Genomic DNA, 18,512 nt, shown 5'->3' with positions numbered 1-18,512 from the left:
AGAACGCTTATAAGCGTCTCTGCCTCTCTACCAACAGTATGTAAAAGACGCTTTTAAGCTTTTCTGCAAACAATGTGTTAACAGCCTAATGATCGGTACCGTGCTGTTGCAGAAATTTGATCAAACTGTTAAGGACCAGTCCTGCGATAGCTTCAACATGATTTTTTTAAAAGAAAATTATAAAAACGACATTGCAAATGCGTTAATTTTATTTGCACATCGAACACTTTTCAAATATGAACATGTAGCATAACTGAATGTAATGAACTATACCATGGGTCGGCAACCTTTTGTTGTAAAAGGGCCAAATATTTTTCATGGGGATCAGTGCGGGCCGCACTTGCAGTAGGTATACATACAATATTTATGTACAAATATTTTAGTTTTAAAAATAAAACGCTAAGCGTATATTTTAACGACATTTATTGTATTTAATAAAATCAATGAGATTCCCTTCGCTCCCTTTCTCGCTTCCTTTCACTCGATTGTGTATAATATCGTCCGTCATGTGCGTTGCGGCGAGAATCTCGCGGGCCGCACCAAGATGTCTCGCGGGCCGCATGCGGCCCGCGGGCCGCAGGTTGCCGACCCATGAACTATACTATCAAAATGCACTTACGGCAAAGTAAGAAAACATGTTTTGCAGTAGGTACATACTCACATACAGTGCAGTGAACTATGAAACTAAACTTAAGCTTGGGTAAATGTTGGGTCGGATAACTGAAGGTCGGAGATAATCGAGACTCTGCTGTACTGATGAAAAATCAACTGCAGACACGAAGCTATACGGAGATATTTCCTCACCCATCTCCATCCATTGGGGGCGGAAGATGAGCTCTTCTGCGGCAGTACACTCTCCCCCAGGAGAAGGTTGACCAGGCGAGCCCTGGCCGGCCCCAGCACGAGGATGCACGCGGGACGGAGAGCCCCTTCCCGCGATATCCTGACTGCCTCCGCTATCGCAGATTCTGCGTACAAAATTACAACATTAAAAAACCTGAAAGTTTGTTACGTTTATGACCACCAAAAACTTTAAAATACATATATAAATTATAGTGCAAACAAAACTTGATTCCTTTTTCAAAGCAGTATTACCAAAAGCAAGTAACGGACACCCCCTCCTCCAACTAGTCCGTTATATCGAGGCTTTACTATACTAAACAGGCATATACTAAACCTCTCGAGTAGTAAGATATTAATGAAAAGGTTTGTACCCTGAAGAAAACGTTTTTTTTTTATGCAAATTTTGTAACATTAAAGCTGATTTCTAAGTTGAATTTCGACATTTTAAACATATCGCACGCATATTATCAATAAATATTGTCTATTTGAAATAATCAATACGTCCCAAACATGGGGCCATAATTGTTGGGTAATATATCCAAAATAAAACAAGGTTTTTATTGGATTGAATTCTACATTTATTTATGTATATCTTAATACGTGACGCGTTTATAAACGCATCGCGTATTGAGATATACATTAATAAATGTAGAATTGAACCCAACAAAAACCTTGTTTTATTTTGGATATCGTAGTCGTACAGGAGAAAGTGACCAACTAGCAAAACGTAAAATGCTCAAGAAGGCCATTTAAGTCACTTTTGCTTGGCAAGAAAATAAACACCAATGTAGTTAGTCATTTTTAACAATCAATATATTATACTTCCAAGTTTAAAATCCTTTGGGATTTCTTTAGGGCAATATTAAGCTAGTCAGATATCAAATAGTCAATGATCACGTTTTTGTAAATCAATGCACTTGGTCACTTTCTCCAGTATGACTACGATATATTACCCAACAATTCAATATGGAATTCCACTAACTGTCTGCAGTTACAATAAATGGGGCCATAAGCTATCTGACGTGATATTTCATGGCCCCACGGTCGCGTCGGTACGTACGGAGAGGTTATGAGTTATTGGTTACCAAGGGGGAACAGATTCATGTGCGCCACTTCCTTGAGGCATCGCTGCGTCTCTCCCAGGATCCTGTGCAGCTGGCGCCGGTGGGAGTGGAACTTCCTGATATCCTGGCCCAGAACTCCTCCACTGTCTGCGGCCCTGATACCTCGACGAGCCATGTTTAACCGCAAATCTGGGAAAATAAACATAGTAGATATGATATTATGCAATAAAAATGTACAGCCTGCTTCCATAATCCATATAAAGTCATTGAAAAAAAAACTAAAAGAGCTAATCGAAGATAGATAATAAAGGTGAAATATATATATTTTTTAATTTATTGTTCTTTTATAAAAATTGTATACATTTATTTAAAATAACAATAAAAAAACATATTTACAATTAAAAAAAAATTGCAGAGACCCACCAAGCCACTTTGTGTGTCTTGTCGGTGGAGTTCTTCTACATAAGTTTTTTTTATTGTTTTTTTTATATATTTTAACCTAATATACATACAAAAAAAGAGAAAAAATTAAGAATATAAACCGTTTTATAATTTTCATAGAATTAACTCTTGATCATTTACCCATTCCTTTATTTTGACCTCTAACCTCCGTCGGCAACAAATTAAAAATTAAAAATGTATAACATCATTAGGCCATGTTTTTTAAAATTATTATATATATATATATATTTTTTTCTATACAATATGTCTTTGAAAACAGTGTAGTAAATGTGTAAAAAATTCTTATATGTAATTTACCCACCAAGCTACCTTGTGTGTCTCGTCAGTGGATTTTTTTTTACATACGTTGTTGTCCGCCTCTGTAGTGTAATGGTCAGCACGCTCGGCTACCGTTCTGGAGGTCCCGGGTTCGATTCCCAGGGGGGTCAAAATATTATATAAGTGATTTTTTCACTGTAATATTTATTCAATATTACCCTGGACTGGTACCTGAAGCGGAGGGCTGATCACCTTTCCTTCGTGTGTAAACGATCAAGATAACACTGTGTTCATATGAAGCAGTGCCCTATGCACCATTGGGTTGCGGATAGGGGTTTTATTATTATTATTATTATTACGTTGTTTATTGTTTTTATCTATTTTAACCTAATATACACAAAAAAAGAGAGAGAAAAAAAAACTATTTTACAATTTTCATCGAATTAACTCTTGATCATTAACCCATTCCTTTATTTTGCCTTTGTTCCATATTTTATTTCGACCTCTAACCTCCGTCGGCAACAAATTAAAAACTAAAAATATGTAACATCATTAGGCCATGTTTTTATTATTATTATACATATATATATTTTTTCTTCCATACAATATGTCTTTGAAAACACTGTAGTAAATGTGTAAAAAAATTCTCATTTGTAATTAAGCTTGTATTTATATCAATCAATCAAACCCTTATCCGCACCTTAATGATGCATAGGGCACTGCATCATAAAACGCAGAGTTATCTTGATCGCTGTATTTATAAGCAGGGTAAAACAAAGTATAAAAGAGCTATTGATAAATGGATAATGGAGGTAGGTAGATTTGAAATAGATTCGGCTGTGTCGTATTTCATTGCATTTAATAACTAATTTTCTATCAAATATCGCTCACTCCTTTCAAGAACGTCATAAATCAAAAATCGACAATTTTCAGTTGTGCATGTTTTCAGAATGCCCAGAAATGAATGTACTATATCCCAGCAAAAGAGACATATTTTTAACTTAATATTTACCCGCTACAGGGCAGAGAGTGTTGTTTTTGCATTTTGAAGAAAGTGTATTGTTTAATTATTTTTTTAAATATACTAAATATTTTTCAAATGGAGAAAAAAACCTTCAGGTTTTACCTAAAAAGTTCTGTTGCACAGTAAAAAGTTCAGTAAGTGGCTTGATATTTATTTTTAATACATTGTATTATATTTTTAAACTTTAAAAACGTTCTCCTGAAAAATCGAGTATTTTGATTTATGACGTTCTTGAAAGGAGTGAGCGATATGTAGTTCTATAAATAAGTATTTTAATATGTGCCTTTGGCACGGGAGAACTCAATGAGGGCACATTATTGTAATTTGTAATTATGTGTATGACGAAATATAAACAAATTTTGACTATGATATATTTGTTCTCAAATTCTGGATTTGGTTCGCTCACGTTCCTTGATTCCTTGTCAACAAGGTTAAAAGAATGAACCTCTCATAGTCAACAAAAGAAAAAGAACTCGCTCAGTTGACAAGGTTTGAAGAACAAATTCTACGCGGTTGACAAGGTCTATTACGCATACTCCATTCTATGGTTTATTTATTAACACTTTATCACCCTTCTCTTTTACTTAATAGGGTACATAAAGCAACAAAACTCTTGTGGCATAGTTAAAAAGGTTTTATTTATTTATTTATTGAACGGCTGAAGCCTTTAAGGTAACACATATATAATGAATATGTATATGTATGTATATGTATATATATGTGTGTATGTATGCGTATGTATATGTATGTATGTATATTTAATATGTTTTTAAACTGCTTACCTAGAAAAAAAAATCCTTTAACCACCCTTATTAATTCCTCTCCTTTCCTTCTCCTTCCTGCTAAATCTATTATTTTATATAATACCCTTTTTTTGTTTTTTTGTTTTTTGTTTAATCTCTGAATGTTTTTTAATAGTTTTATAACATAATTGTGGAATTGTTCAATTGGCTTTTTTTTTTTAACGTAACTATTTTTTGTCAATGTAATGTAATGTTTATTATTGTTTACAACATTTGAGTAGTGTGGTTGTCAATAATGGGTAGAATTGGTGAATGTTACACGTGTGTAAAGTGATCACTTAAACCAGCCTATGACGGTCGTCAGCCCCGTAAATGCCCAGACTTCCATATTCTTCTTCATCTTTGATGAGATGTCAAAAATAATATTTATTATTGTTAATGTAACTATTGTTTTATATCATTTTTTTTATATGTAAGCTGTACAATTCCCGAATAAATAAAATAAAATAAAAAATAATACATATAATACATATATACAGTATCTAATACAAAAATAAAAAATACACTAATGAATACACCAATAGAGAAACAAAAAGTCTTATAACAAATCGGCTGTCCAAATTTAAAACACAGTAAGGGACATTTTTTTTGTAGTAGGTTTTTTTGCATTTATGGACTAAGTAGACTCTGCTTAGTCCAAAAATGCAAAAAAAACCTACTACAAAAAAAAGTCCCTTACTGTGTTTTAAATTTGGACAGCCGAAATAGTCTTATAACATAAAATCATAATAAAATAACAAATAGTAAGCACTGGTAAATACACGTCTCCCTCAAACACTATCAGCGAGCAGCAAGAGAGAGTGAAACACAACTTTTAAATTTATCCATTATAACATGGAGAAGAAATACTGAGAAAGTACAGATTTCAAGGAGGATAACAATATATTAAATAAATCTTTACTTTCAAAAGCATTGGCTAACATGTGAAGCCGCGGAATCGGACAGAACATGGCATAGTTTGCATTATGTTCAAATACTGCGAATACAGATTTTTGCCTAGTACCTCTTTGGCGCACGCTAAGCTTTATTTGATTTAGGGGAACAGGGCTGTCCGAAAAATTGTTAAGAATTTTATATAACAGAACCAGATCAGTAATTTCCCTTCTATCACTTTGAAGAATGAATCCTTTGTGGTTGACAAAGGTTGAAGAATACTATTGATAACAATAATTTGGATGATTTATATAGTGCCATTTTCGTAATATACTACCTCAAGGGCGCTTATACAGATATGGATTATGAAATGTGTCGCCTACTTTCAAAATCCGCCAGATCCAATTTTGTAAGATTTTAAAATAAATACTCTATTGGAATGTCAATTGTGGGTTTTATTGTTTAAAATATTTATATATTCGAAAAGCCCTGCTAAAAAATACTTAAAAACAGCGTTGTATATTAAATTCAGCTTTATTCATGGAACTTGCCTTCTGACCCATATCGGCCAATCAGAAAGCGGGGATAGATCAAAAATTGAGATGACATCATTATTGGTTTGTGTCTCGTGTTTTTTTTTTAAATACTGAATAATTTTCTAAAAAAATTTAAAAATTCTATATTTTATAATATTTTATATAAAGATAGACAAATCTTTCAAACGTAGGTAAATGTTACCTGGAGAATTTTGCATTTTTTATAAAATGGACTTACATGGAATATAAATAATCCCTTGTCATAGATTTATATTATCCACTGACACTTCGTGATGGAATTGCATTTTTAATATATTATTAGATTAAAACCAATATTTTTAGCTTTTCCACTTTATTTTTATTTGACCAGCGACCGGGTTTCGTCGTTACCGACATCATCAGACTGGTGATGTCTGATGATGTCGGTAACGACGAAACCCGGTCGCTGGTCAAATAAAAATAAAGTGGAAAAGCTAAAAATATTGGTTTTAATCTAATAATATATTAAATAATCCCTTGTGGTTGACAAAGTTTGAAGAACAAATCCTTTATGGCTGACAAGATTTAAATATTGAATCCCTTGTGGTTGACAAAGTTTAAAGAACGAATCCTTTATGGTTGACAAGGTTTAAATAATGAATCCCTTGTGGTTGACAAGGATTGAAGAACGAATCCCTTGTGGTTGACAAGGTTTGAAGAATAATCCCTTGTGGTTGACAAGGTTTGAAGAATAATCCCTTGTGGTTGACAAGGTTCGAAGAACGAATCCCTTGTGGTTGACAAGGATTTAAGAACGAATCCCTTGTGATTGACAAGGATTAAAGAACGAATCCCTTATGGTTGGCAAGGTTTAAAGAACAAATCCTTCATGGTCAACAAGGTCAAGACAGTATAAACTTCACCACATGACTCATTTAATTATACTTTCTCAGCTCTATAAATATTTAATGTTTAGTAATAGATTGTTAGACACAGAGCCATTAATTGTTTTGATAAGAAGTGGAAATATTTACCCTACTATATAATACAGAATGATAAATTCTCACAATTGTACAGCGATTATCACAGACGACTTAAACAATTGATGATCGTTTCTCATAAAGCGAATTAGTAGATTTAAGAGGTAAATTTTATTTTTATTTTTATTTCTATTTATTCGGGAATTGTACAGCTTTACATTTAGTAAATAATAATAATAATAAAACCCTTGTCCGCACCCCAATGGTGCATAGGGCACTGTGTCATATAAACGCAGTGTTACCTTGATCGTTTACACATGAAGGAAAGATGAGCCCTCCCCTTGAGGTATCAGTCCATGTTAATATTGAATAAATATTACAGTGAAAAAATCACTTATATTTATTTTACCCCCCTTGGGAATCGAACCCGGGACCTCCAGAACGGTAGCCGAGCGTGCTGACCATTGCACTACGGAGGCGGACAAAAGTAAAAGTATATAATAAAAAATAGTTACATTAATAAAAGAAAAAAGCCAATTGCACAATTCCACATTTCGCTCACTCCTTTCAAGAACGTCATAAATCAAAAATCGTCAATTTTCAGTTGTGCATGTTTTCGGAACGCCCAAAAAATGTACAATATCCCAGCAAAAGAGGCATATTTTTAACTTAATATTTACCCGCTACAGGGCAGAAAGTGTTGTTTTTGCATTTTGAACAAAAGGTATTGTTTAATTATTTTTTTAAATATACTAAATATTTTTCAAATGGAGAAAAAACCTTCAGGTTTTACCTAAAAAAATCTGTTGCACAGTAAAAAGTTCAGTAAGTGGCTTGATATTTATTTTCAATACATTGTATTATTTTTTTAAACTTTAAAAACGTTCTCCTGAAAAATAAAGTTTTTTGATTTATGACGTTCTTGAAAGGAGTGAGCAATTTATGTTATAATAACAATCAAAAAGATCAAGAGATAAAAAATAAAATAAAAAACAGTGTGTGTGTGTGTGTGAGGAAGGGAGTTGGAGGGAGTTGGACGGAAATTGGACCGGGTTTGTTGGTTAACTGAAATCAGTTATAAAAAGTAAAAGCCTCACAGCGAAAACTAGACTGGCAGTGCGCAACAGAGTCCTGGTACCAGGTCTAATGAATGAAAGTGATGAATGGATTTAGCAAAATAAGGATGAAAGAATACTGAATGCAGTCAAAATGCTACCTCTCGGACAAAGATTACTACCAGTCCTGAGTAATTATTAGATCCAAGTATAAAAGCAAAAAGCCACTGATGTATATTTATTTTAAATCAAAAATTTACTTAGTAAACACCACAATTGCTTACAATCTATTGTTACACTTACACAAATATATCGATGCATTCTGAGTAATTTTCAAACGCCGAAAATGATGCGGAATGCGTAAAAACATGTGTCACAATAGATTTTAATTAGTGGTATTCACCAAGTAAAACTTGAATTAAAAATGGAAAGAAATTATTACCACCAAGTGACTGCGGAATCAATTAATGAATAATGATCACTTTTATTTATTTTGATCACACACACACACACACACACACACACACACACACACACACACACACACACACACACACAAACGCACACGCACACGCGCACACACACACACACACACACACACACACACACGCACGCTCACGCACACGCACACGCGCACACACACACGCACACATACACAAACGCACACACACACACACACACGCACACACACGCACGCTCACGCTCACACACACACGCACACATACACACACGCACACGCACGCACACGCACGCACACGCACACGCACACGCACACGCACACGCACACGCACACGCACACACACACACACACACACACACTAATGCACATACACATTATCTTTTTCTTTTTAAATAAAATAAATACCCGAAAAGACCTGAAATTTATTACACCCGAAAGAATTTTTAGAAAGATAAGTTTACTGAATCATCATCTAGCAATGATATAATACTGATACAAAAAAAAAAAACAAACGGAAATAAGTATTACTTTTATTTGATGTCAATTTTGTACCGACATTTCTTAGTTTTATTATTATTTTTATTTTACTTAGCTGATAGTGAATATTTTATTCAAATATAGGATGTGTGGAAAATACGGGTAGTATAAATGAGTTATTATCTCTACATTTTTGACAGCTCATCATTTTAAAAGTTTTTATTTAACATGGTTACAAAAGTATTTTATAATTTTATATTATTTATTGATTCGGCATTAACATTGTGGAATGACATGATTATTTTATTAAAATTAAACACTTGAATAATCCACTTTGTCGAGTTTTATTTTTATTTACGACTAGTTTCGAAAACGACAATTGTTTTCATCTTCTGGTACAAATTAAAACTGTTCTTATTTGTACCAGAAGATGAAAACAATTGTCGTTTTCGAAACTAGTCGTAAATAAAAATAAAACTCGATAAAGTGTATTATTCAAGAGTTTAATTTTAATAAAATTATAATTTTAATCAATTTTCTAGACATTTCTACATTTACAATCTTAAAATTAATAACGCAGTTCTCTCCAATAAAGAGACTAAACTCTTGTGCTTGGAGACGGACACACACTTATTATTTATTGTTTATGTTTGTGATATAATTTATTTTTATTATAATTATTTTTTGTGTATTTTTATCTATTTTTTTCTAGGATTAAAAAAGATGAATAACAATATGAAAGGGCTTACAAACCGTCATGATCGGTTTAAGTGATTACTTTATTGCTGATTTAATGTCACCAATATGAAAAATCAAGAATAAAACATCTCCAATATATAAACTAACTAACCATCATGTCGCTTCCTGCCAGGGGTATGCAGAGAAAACAGAACGCCACACCAATCTGTCTTTGCAAATAATCTTCGCCTCTTTCACATTCTGACTCCCGACATGACCACGCCCAAGTATTTGAAATACTTAATCATGTCATGTTTCCCTCGGTCTTTCTCTGCTTCTATTACCAATCATATTCACATAATATTTTTTTTTACTATTCTTTCTTCACTCATTAAATTCACATGCCCAAAAAAAACTCATTATACTTTTCTTAATTTTATCGATAGTGTTTATTTCAGACTAGCATTCTTGCCGTATATCACCATTCGAACATCAATCATACATCATTTTGCCACGCATTCGTCTGAGACACAAAAAACAGAGAGCTTAGAGTGTCAGAAATGAAGAATCTAAGAAGGATTTCTGGCAAGAGTCTACGAGACAAAATAAGGAACGCCAGGATAAGGGAAATATGCGAGATAGAAGATGTCGTTAGGTGGGGAAGGCAACGAAGGAGATAATGGTATGCGCATGTGAGGAGAATGAAACCATCCAGACTCCCACACATTACACTGTACGGCCAACCCCAAGGGCAGACCACCAAAGAGATGGATCGACAGCTTGGAATTGACATCGCAGGAGGCTAATCCCTCTTAAAAACAGGCAAGAAGAAGATTCATCTGAGAGACGGGAGTGTTTTTGCCTAGAATTTTCACTCATGAATTACATGAAATTATAGTAACTTTAAACATAAAGAGTAAATCCACTCGCGAGTAGGCATAGGCTATGAATCTTAAAAAGTTGAAGCCTGAGTAGGGTCATGATAAGCGGTGTTACATAATCCGTAGCTGGATTTCAGAGTAACTTGGACGTTAGGTAATTAAAAAAATAAAAAATAAAATTGTCTGAGAGATCGCATTTTGACTGCATGCTTCTACTTTTCATCCTTCTTTTCCCAACTCCATGGTTCCCTTGCATACATCAGGGTTGGAACCAGGACTGCGCTGTGCACTGCCAAGTGATTTATTATTAACAACAAACAAAATTCACAAGTAAAATTGAAGCTATTAATAGGAAATAACATATCGTGATGCAAGAGTTGACTCATATAAAATTAGCAGTATGTACTTTAGTGGTTATAGGTGACTACAAGTTGGCAAACAAATTACAATACATAAGACCAGGGGTGTAGCTACAGCAGTATGATCAAAAAATAGTATCTAAATATAAAAAAAAATGTTTGTTCAAAATTTTAAATCTCCAAATAAAAGGTATTCACCAATTACTTTGAATTTTTGACAAAATATTGCCTTCGAATACGGGCTAATTTTTATTTATTTATATTTTAAAAATGTAAATTTTTATTTTTTAAAGTTATTCTATGACAGAAAAAAATGTGTCAATATTTTTTACCGCAATGGCAGCGCCATCTACGCATGAAATACTAAACACTGCTCATGTCAGACAGTATGCTTCTTGACGGCTGCTCTCACTTTTGCTTTTTTTGTATATATAATTTACGTTTTCAATGTTTTCGGTAGCATTGTTGTTTCGTAGATATTTTCAAATGTGAAATGAAACATATAAGAAATGTGTGCTTTTTACGTATTTTTTCTTTTCTATTTAACCACGTGGAGAGGCAGCAACGCGTGGCGGGGTACAGCTAGATTTAACCCTTTCCGGTCCCCTAAAATTAAAAAAAAATCTAGGTAGACATTTACATTCCAATTGGAAAAAAGTATTTTGTCCTCTGCTCCACATAGTGTTGTAATAGATACGAGTGAAAAAAATGTAAGCTTGGAATTTAAATAAATAATACTAATGATGAAAAAAATGTCGAATAACATCCGACATGGGACCTAAGAGCAAAAAATCGATGTTGAATGAGATTCGACATTGGGCCAGTAAGGGTCAATATGAAATATTTAAAAAAGTTTACTGTTATTACCGTTTTCCCGACACCTATTAAAAAAGAAAAAAAAAAAGAAAATTCTCACAATTCTTAGGTGTTTTTTTTTCATCTCTGCGTTGAATTTCAACTGAAAATGTGACTTTTTTAAACTGGCATTCTATTGTATTTTTATTTCATTCACATCAGATTTCACAGCCCTAACTCTTAGAGCAATAAAATGACATCATAGCAAGCTGTTGGGTCTGTTATCACAACTGCGACATAGATGGGGATTTCTTAATTATTGTAAAAACTACCATATCCAACCATAAACATGTGTTTTAATTGTACACATTAAATGGCTTAATTCCAGATGCAAATGTAACCGTAAAATGATTTACGAAAATTGGATAAAAATATATAAAAATTTAATAGAAAAAGTATTATTTGCTTAATGAAATTGAGATTTTTACAATACCATAAATCTGCCTAACATTAAAGAAAATTGGAACAATTCATTTGAAGTTATTATTTCGCTAATAACTGAGTTACTATATTAATTATTAGCATAGTCCGCCTCCGTAGTGTAATGGTCAGCACGCTCGGCTACCGTTCTGGAGGTCCCGGGTTCGATTCCCAAGGGTGGTAAAATAAATATAAGTGATTTTTTCACTGTAATATTTATTCAATATTACCATGGACTGGTACCTGAAGCGGAGGGCTTCAAGATAACACTGCGTTTATGTGACACAGTGCCCTATGCACCATTGGGGTGCGGATAAGGGTTTTATTATTATTATATATATTCGGTGTAAAATAGCTATATCTTTTGAACTAAAGGTAATGATTTTAATTTTTTTTTTGCATAAAATGATTCGAAATGATCAAAAAATTAAAATATGTAGGTAAAATACTATAAAATTCACATAAAAAATATTTTTGCATAAAGTTTATTGTATATACAATTTTTAATTAATGTTTTACTTAGTAAATACCACTATTTCTTAAAATCTACTGTGACACGTGTTTCGATCCATTCCGCATCATTTTCAAACACCGTATATAGTGGTACTTACTAAGTAAAACATTAATTAAAAATGGATAGATTCTACCACAAAGTGACTGCCGAATCAATTAATGAAAAGTAAATACAATTATTGTATCAATACGGATTTTTTTCACTAAATTGTAAAAGAAATACAAATCAAAGCGTTATTTATAAATTGGCCAATTTGTACAGAGCCGTTTTTGTGAAAAATATTTTAATTTTAAAAATGAATGAATATAAATTAACAACATAAAAAATTATGTTTTTAAAATGTTAGGTAGAAAAGATCAAATGGTATCAGTAATAATTGTCAACAATACATTTGCCTGATAATAGATATAATTCATTTGCGCTGTCAATTTTTTGTTATTTTTTCATAGTCAAAACAAATTCATAAAACGATTTTAGAATATTTAAAGAACTGTATATTTCGGATGAATAGATCATGGGTAAAGTGATTTCATCAGCCCGCAACAAGCGCACTAAATTTGACGAGCGTGCCTTTCCGTTGCAGGTCTGATGGCATGAAAGTGGAAACTGTGAGAGTGAGATAATAATTAGAAAGAAAAAAACTTCTAGCTTAATTGTTCACTAAATCTGTTTCTGGATATTTTGAGGTACTCGAGTAGTACTTAAAGTGGTGCTATATAAATTATCAAAAATTATTATCTTTGTTGTTGATTTTATCTGTGTAAAAGTACCGATAAGTAATACCGTTAAATATTTAAGTGAGTGCAAAATAAATGAGAATTTGATATTAAATTCCAGGCATATAAAATCAGTGGTTCTTAACCATGTTGGAGGTACCGAACCCCACCAGTTTCATATCACTCACTCCTTTCAAGAACGTCATAAATCAAAAAACTTGATTTTTCAGGAGATCCTTTTCAAAGTTTGAAAATATAACACAATGTATTAAAAATAAATATCAAGCCACGTTTTACTGTACAACAGATCTTTTTAGATAAAACCTGAAGGTTTTTTCTGCATTTAAAAATATTTAGTATGTTTAAAAAAATAATTAAACAATACCTTTTCTTCAAAATGCAAAAACAACATTTTCTGCCCTGTAGTGAGTAAATATTAAGTTTAAAATATGCCTCTTTTGCTGGGATATAGTACATTTTCTGGGCATTCCGAAAACATGCACAACTGAAAATTGATGATTTTTGATTTATGACGTTCTTGAAAGGAGTGAGCGATATGGCAATCTTATAAAAATAAAAAAATAAAATTATGAGTTGAATGTAATTGGAAAAAGGAGCAGAGGAAGGCCGAGTAAAACATGGCACAATCAGGTATCCCAAATACTTGAAAGTGGTCAGGTTAGGAGTCGTAATAATCGGCGGGTATGTATAAGGAGATGCACGAACGTGGAAGAGGCGAAGAATGTTTGCAAAGACAGAGTGGTGTGACGTTCTATTCTCTCAGCCTACCCCTGAGGGGAAGCGGCGTGATGGTTAGTTAGTTAGTTAGTTAGCAATCTTATAATTTTAGTTTCGCTGTACCTCTCTAAAAAACAGGCTGAGCTCTTGTGCTTGTGTTTTTTTTTATTTTGAAGAAAAGGTATTATTTTATTATTTTTTTGAATACACTAAATATTTTTCAAATGGAGAAAAAACCTTCAGGTTTTACCTAAAAAGATCTGTTGCACAGTAAAAAGTTCAATTGGCTTGATATTTATTTTTAATACATTGTATTATATTTTTAAACTTTAAAAGCGTTCTCCTGAAAAATCAAGTTTTTTGATTTATGAAGTTCTTGAAAGGAGTGAGCGATATGTATAAATGTATAGAAATTGTATCAAAATGATAATAAAAAAAATATATCTATAAAATATATCATAAAAATAAAAAAAAAATTAATATTGACATAAACTCAGATATTTGTTTCAAAACCAGTTATTACTGAGCCGATTATTATTAAATACGCCTTGAATGGCATATTTTTACAAGTCTAAGCACAACAAAGGTTCCATGTGAACCAAAGTGAAATTGGATATACGTGATGTCACCTACATTGGCAAATGTAACATAATACACTTGTATTGCTTCAATGAATTTACTATTATGAAGTTACATAATATTGATGGAAAACTTACGACTGCCAATAGTAAAATTTTAATGCATATTATGTTAAAATAGATTTAAAAAAAGTTTGTTAAAAGAACTCCAGTAAAAAGACACCTAAAGTGGCTTGGTTGGTCTTTGCAAAAAAAGAATACTAATAATGTGTATAAATTTATAAATGTATGTACACATCGGTAGTGTAAAGGCAAAGGGGTATATCTGTCTCAGACCAAATTCTACAGGAGAGCAAAAAGAAACTTGTGAAATTAAATAACTCATTTGTTTTAAGTATTTTTATATGTACATATCTTAACACATTGTAGTCGGGCGCTTCGAACAATAGACTCTAGCCTATAGCGGACGTTTTTCGCGATTAGCGCAAAAATATATCGCTTTCTTAAAATTGACACAATTTTTAAACCAAATAATATTTTCGTTTGAAATTTTCAAAGAAATCATATATGACATTTGATCATCAAAAATAAATTAAAATCATAATTTTTAATTAGGTATTCCGTATTTCACAATTTTAGAAGCATTGTAAACTCTAAAAAATAGTCTTCCCCTCCGAGGTATCATTCCCTATACAATGCTAATATATTCAAATAATAAAATACCAAACAGTAAACAAAACAGTGTGAGCGGTATGAAAAATAGTCCAATACGTGAAATGCCTCGAACTAAACTGGAGATTGAGATCGCATAAAAACTCTAGATTTGCCAGATTATGGAATATACTATTTTCGACATTTTGTGGAACAAACTTAGAAAATGAAAAATTTGACAGATATACGCCATTGCCTTTACACTACCGACATATATCGCTCACTCCTTTCAAGAACGTCATAAATAAAAAATCGTCAATTTTCAGTTGTGCATGTTTTCGGAATGCCCAGAAAATGTACTATATCCCAGCAAAAGAGGCATATTTTTAACTTAATATTTACCCGCTACAGGTCAGAAAGTGTTGTTTTTGCATTTTGAACAAAAGGTATTATTTAATTATTCTTTTAAAAGTACTGAATATTTTTCTGATGGAGAAAAAACCTTTAGGTTTTACCTAAAAAGATCAGTTGCTCAGTAAAAAGTTCAATAAGTGGCTTGATATTTATTTTTAATACATTTGATTATATTTTTAAACATTAACAACGTTCTCCTGAAAAATTAAGTTTTTTGATTTATGAAGTTCTTGAAAAGAGTGGGCGATATGTGTTTTTTAACGTCCACAAGTATCTATCAGCCGACAGAATATCCTATAGCCAGACGGATAACTTTATTTTTCACACAGAGAGCGGATATGGGTTAACCAAGTGACCCCATTTGGAAGCTAACTCGGGACATTATGCACAGTAGCCAAATGCGCTACCTACTACACTACGGAGATTGATATCAAGAATAGACAAGTAATATAACTAGATCATAGAAGAATGATAGAGATATTATGGAGAGATGGATAGGTAATATTTTTGCACACAATTTTGACTGTTTGCACAATAAAAGGCAACAAAATTGTAGTTGTGATGAGATTGAATTTGTTGACGAATTTAAATATTTAGTTTTATGTATAGATAATAAGTTCAAATGGGATTCGCATATTATAAAACTCTGTGATCGTCTACGGGTTCTAGGGAGTACTTTTTATAAGCTGTACTTCATCCTGCCTAAACCGGCCTTAAAGATTATTTACTGTTCTTTAGTAGAATCCATATTAAGATATGGAATTAAGTCCTGGGGGCAGTCGACAAAAACAAATTTAAAAATGGTTTAAAATCTGCAATATTCTATATTAAAAAAAAAATTGCCCAGTCATATATGTAATTAAAGGGACAATTGGATCTTGATATATAAACATTTAAAGTTACTTCCGGTACGTGGAATATTGTGGATTAGTATCATCGTTGAACAACAAACTAGACAAAAATATCAAAATCTTCTAGTAGTAATATATTCCATGAAGAAAAAGTATTGTTTTATTAAAAAAAAATAATAAACAAGTATTTTTCAAATGGAGAAAAAACCTTCAGGTTTTACCTAAAAAGGATATTGCACAGTAAAAAGTTCAATAAGTGGCTTGATATTTATTTTCAATACATTCCATTATATTTTTAAACTTTAAAAACGATCTCCTGAAAAATCAAGTTTTTTGATATATGACGTTGTTGAAAGGAGTGAGCGATATGAGGAGCTGAAGAGGGTGGCGCATAATTAAAGCGACCATACGTCCCGTTTTGAACGGGACCGTCCCGTATTTAGATAGCCTGTCCCGTTGTCCAAAAATATAAAACCACATAATTTTTTCATATTTATATTGCCCACCTCCATAGTGTAATGCTCAGCACGCTCGGCTACCGTTCTGGAGGTCCCGGGTTCGATTCCCAAGGGTGGTCGAATAAATATAAGTGATTTTTTCATTGTAATTTTTATTCAATATTACCATGGTCTGGTACCTGAAGCGGAGTATGTATCCTTTCTTTCATAAGTAAACGATGAAGATAACACTGCGTTTATATGACGCAGTGCCCTATGCACCATTGGGGTGCGGGATAAGGGTTTAAAAAAAAAATATATATATATTATTTATTCCTCTTATATTCCTTATCTACATTCCTTTTCTTTTTATTAATACATAAAAACTATGAAAAAATATTTGTATTCTTGAATATACATACTATTATGTATAAATTAGTAGATGTCCCATTTGAGGACAAAAATAAATGGTGAGTTTACGCACAATAGACCGGAATGGCGAAGAAGGTGTCATTTGTTGCTGCAATCTGCAAGATTGAGACCACAGACGAAGACGATAACTAGATTTAGGAATATGTTGGATGCGAAGTAGCATAAATTAATTTAATCACATGCTAATTAGTTGCAATGAAGTAATCAACAAAAATAGTGTACAAAACAACAGTGTTATTTTAGAATAATAAATATATAGGTGAATTCTCATTATCGGTTATGTTTGAAGTCAATGGAACCATAAATAATCGAACTTGGAACTCAGAATGCAGAAGCGATAATAAAGTTTCGTGTCGGAGATAAAGAGGAAACGACGTAAACGTATTAAGGGCACGCTAATTTAATTAAAGAACTATGCATGATCATCCATCCGTATTTAAACCACGTAGCGCGAAACAATAACCAACATCTCGACGAAAATAAACCGATGACATGCGCGACAAGTTGTCACTTGCGGCACAAAACATGAAAATGTAAACAAAAACTCACAATATTAGAAGAATCACCACAGCTCTACCACAGGCGAATACAATTTTTTAATATACACTCAACTGTTTTTCATTTTATGAGGATGTCACAGTCGATATTCGCGATTAAGAACAGGAAAATTGTGTAAAATTATCGACGAAGAACAACAACGTTCGCGAACTACCGACCATTTTATTTCTGACACTATATTTCTGAATTTTGCGCCATAGAAAATGGATAACAGATGGGAGCTGTCAAAAGTACCGAGATTGCCGTAGTGTAAAATAATAGACAATGAACTAATAAATATTAATATTTTTCTGTCATTATTTTTTATTTATTTATTATTTTTTTGAATACATTATTTTTTTGATGAATCAAACCTGACTAAGCGTAAACTCATGACTAGACATTCATTTACACATTTTTTTTGGAGATGACAGTTTTACGAATTTTACTGTAAAAATTTGCGTTGTTATTCATTATACTTTTAATTATCTATTTAAAAATCGTTAAAAAATAAAATTAAATGTTTAAACGTACATTTTTATGCCTTTTCATTTTGTTATTTTATTTTATACACAAACGCATATTATTATTTTAATGCTCAATATATGTTCAATGGCCATGTATTTATTAAGAGTAA

At 32.3% G+C, this 18,512-nt stretch overlaps 1 protein-coding gene across 6 annotated transcripts in view; it reads right to left on the bottom strand.

Annotated features, from left to right (window-relative positions):
- LOC148306969 (dual serine/threonine and tyrosine protein kinase-like) overlaps window positions 1-18,072 on the bottom strand; it is a 51,651-nt gene extending 33,579 nt beyond the window's left edge. For all 6 annotated transcript variants that reach the window (XM_088264110.1, XM_088264109.1, XM_088264108.1 and 3 more), the window contains exons 1-3: window positions 17,888-18,072; window positions 1,929-2,096; window positions 805-968 (exon numbers count right to left, since the gene is read on the bottom strand). In XM_088264110.1, coding sequence (XP_088120236.1) covers window positions 805-968; window positions 1,929-2,082 — 318 coding nt within the window. In that variant the 5' untranslated portion in view covers window positions 2,083-2,096; window positions 17,888-18,072. The remainder of the gene's footprint in view (window positions 1-804; window positions 969-1,928; window positions 2,097-17,887) is intronic.
- Window positions 18,073-18,512: the final 440 nt, after the last annotated feature.

This window comes from Brachycentrus maculatus, unplaced genomic scaffold (genome assembly GCF_059751285.1).
Source record: "Brachycentrus maculatus isolate JH-2025_06_01 unplaced genomic scaffold, ASM5975128v1 h1tg000216l, whole genome shotgun sequence".
Taxonomy (NCBI): Eukaryota; Metazoa; Arthropoda; class Insecta; order Trichoptera; family Brachycentridae; genus Brachycentrus; species Brachycentrus maculatus.
Note: the sequence above shows the minus strand (reverse complement) of the source record. Positions and strands in the feature narration are given on the sequence as shown.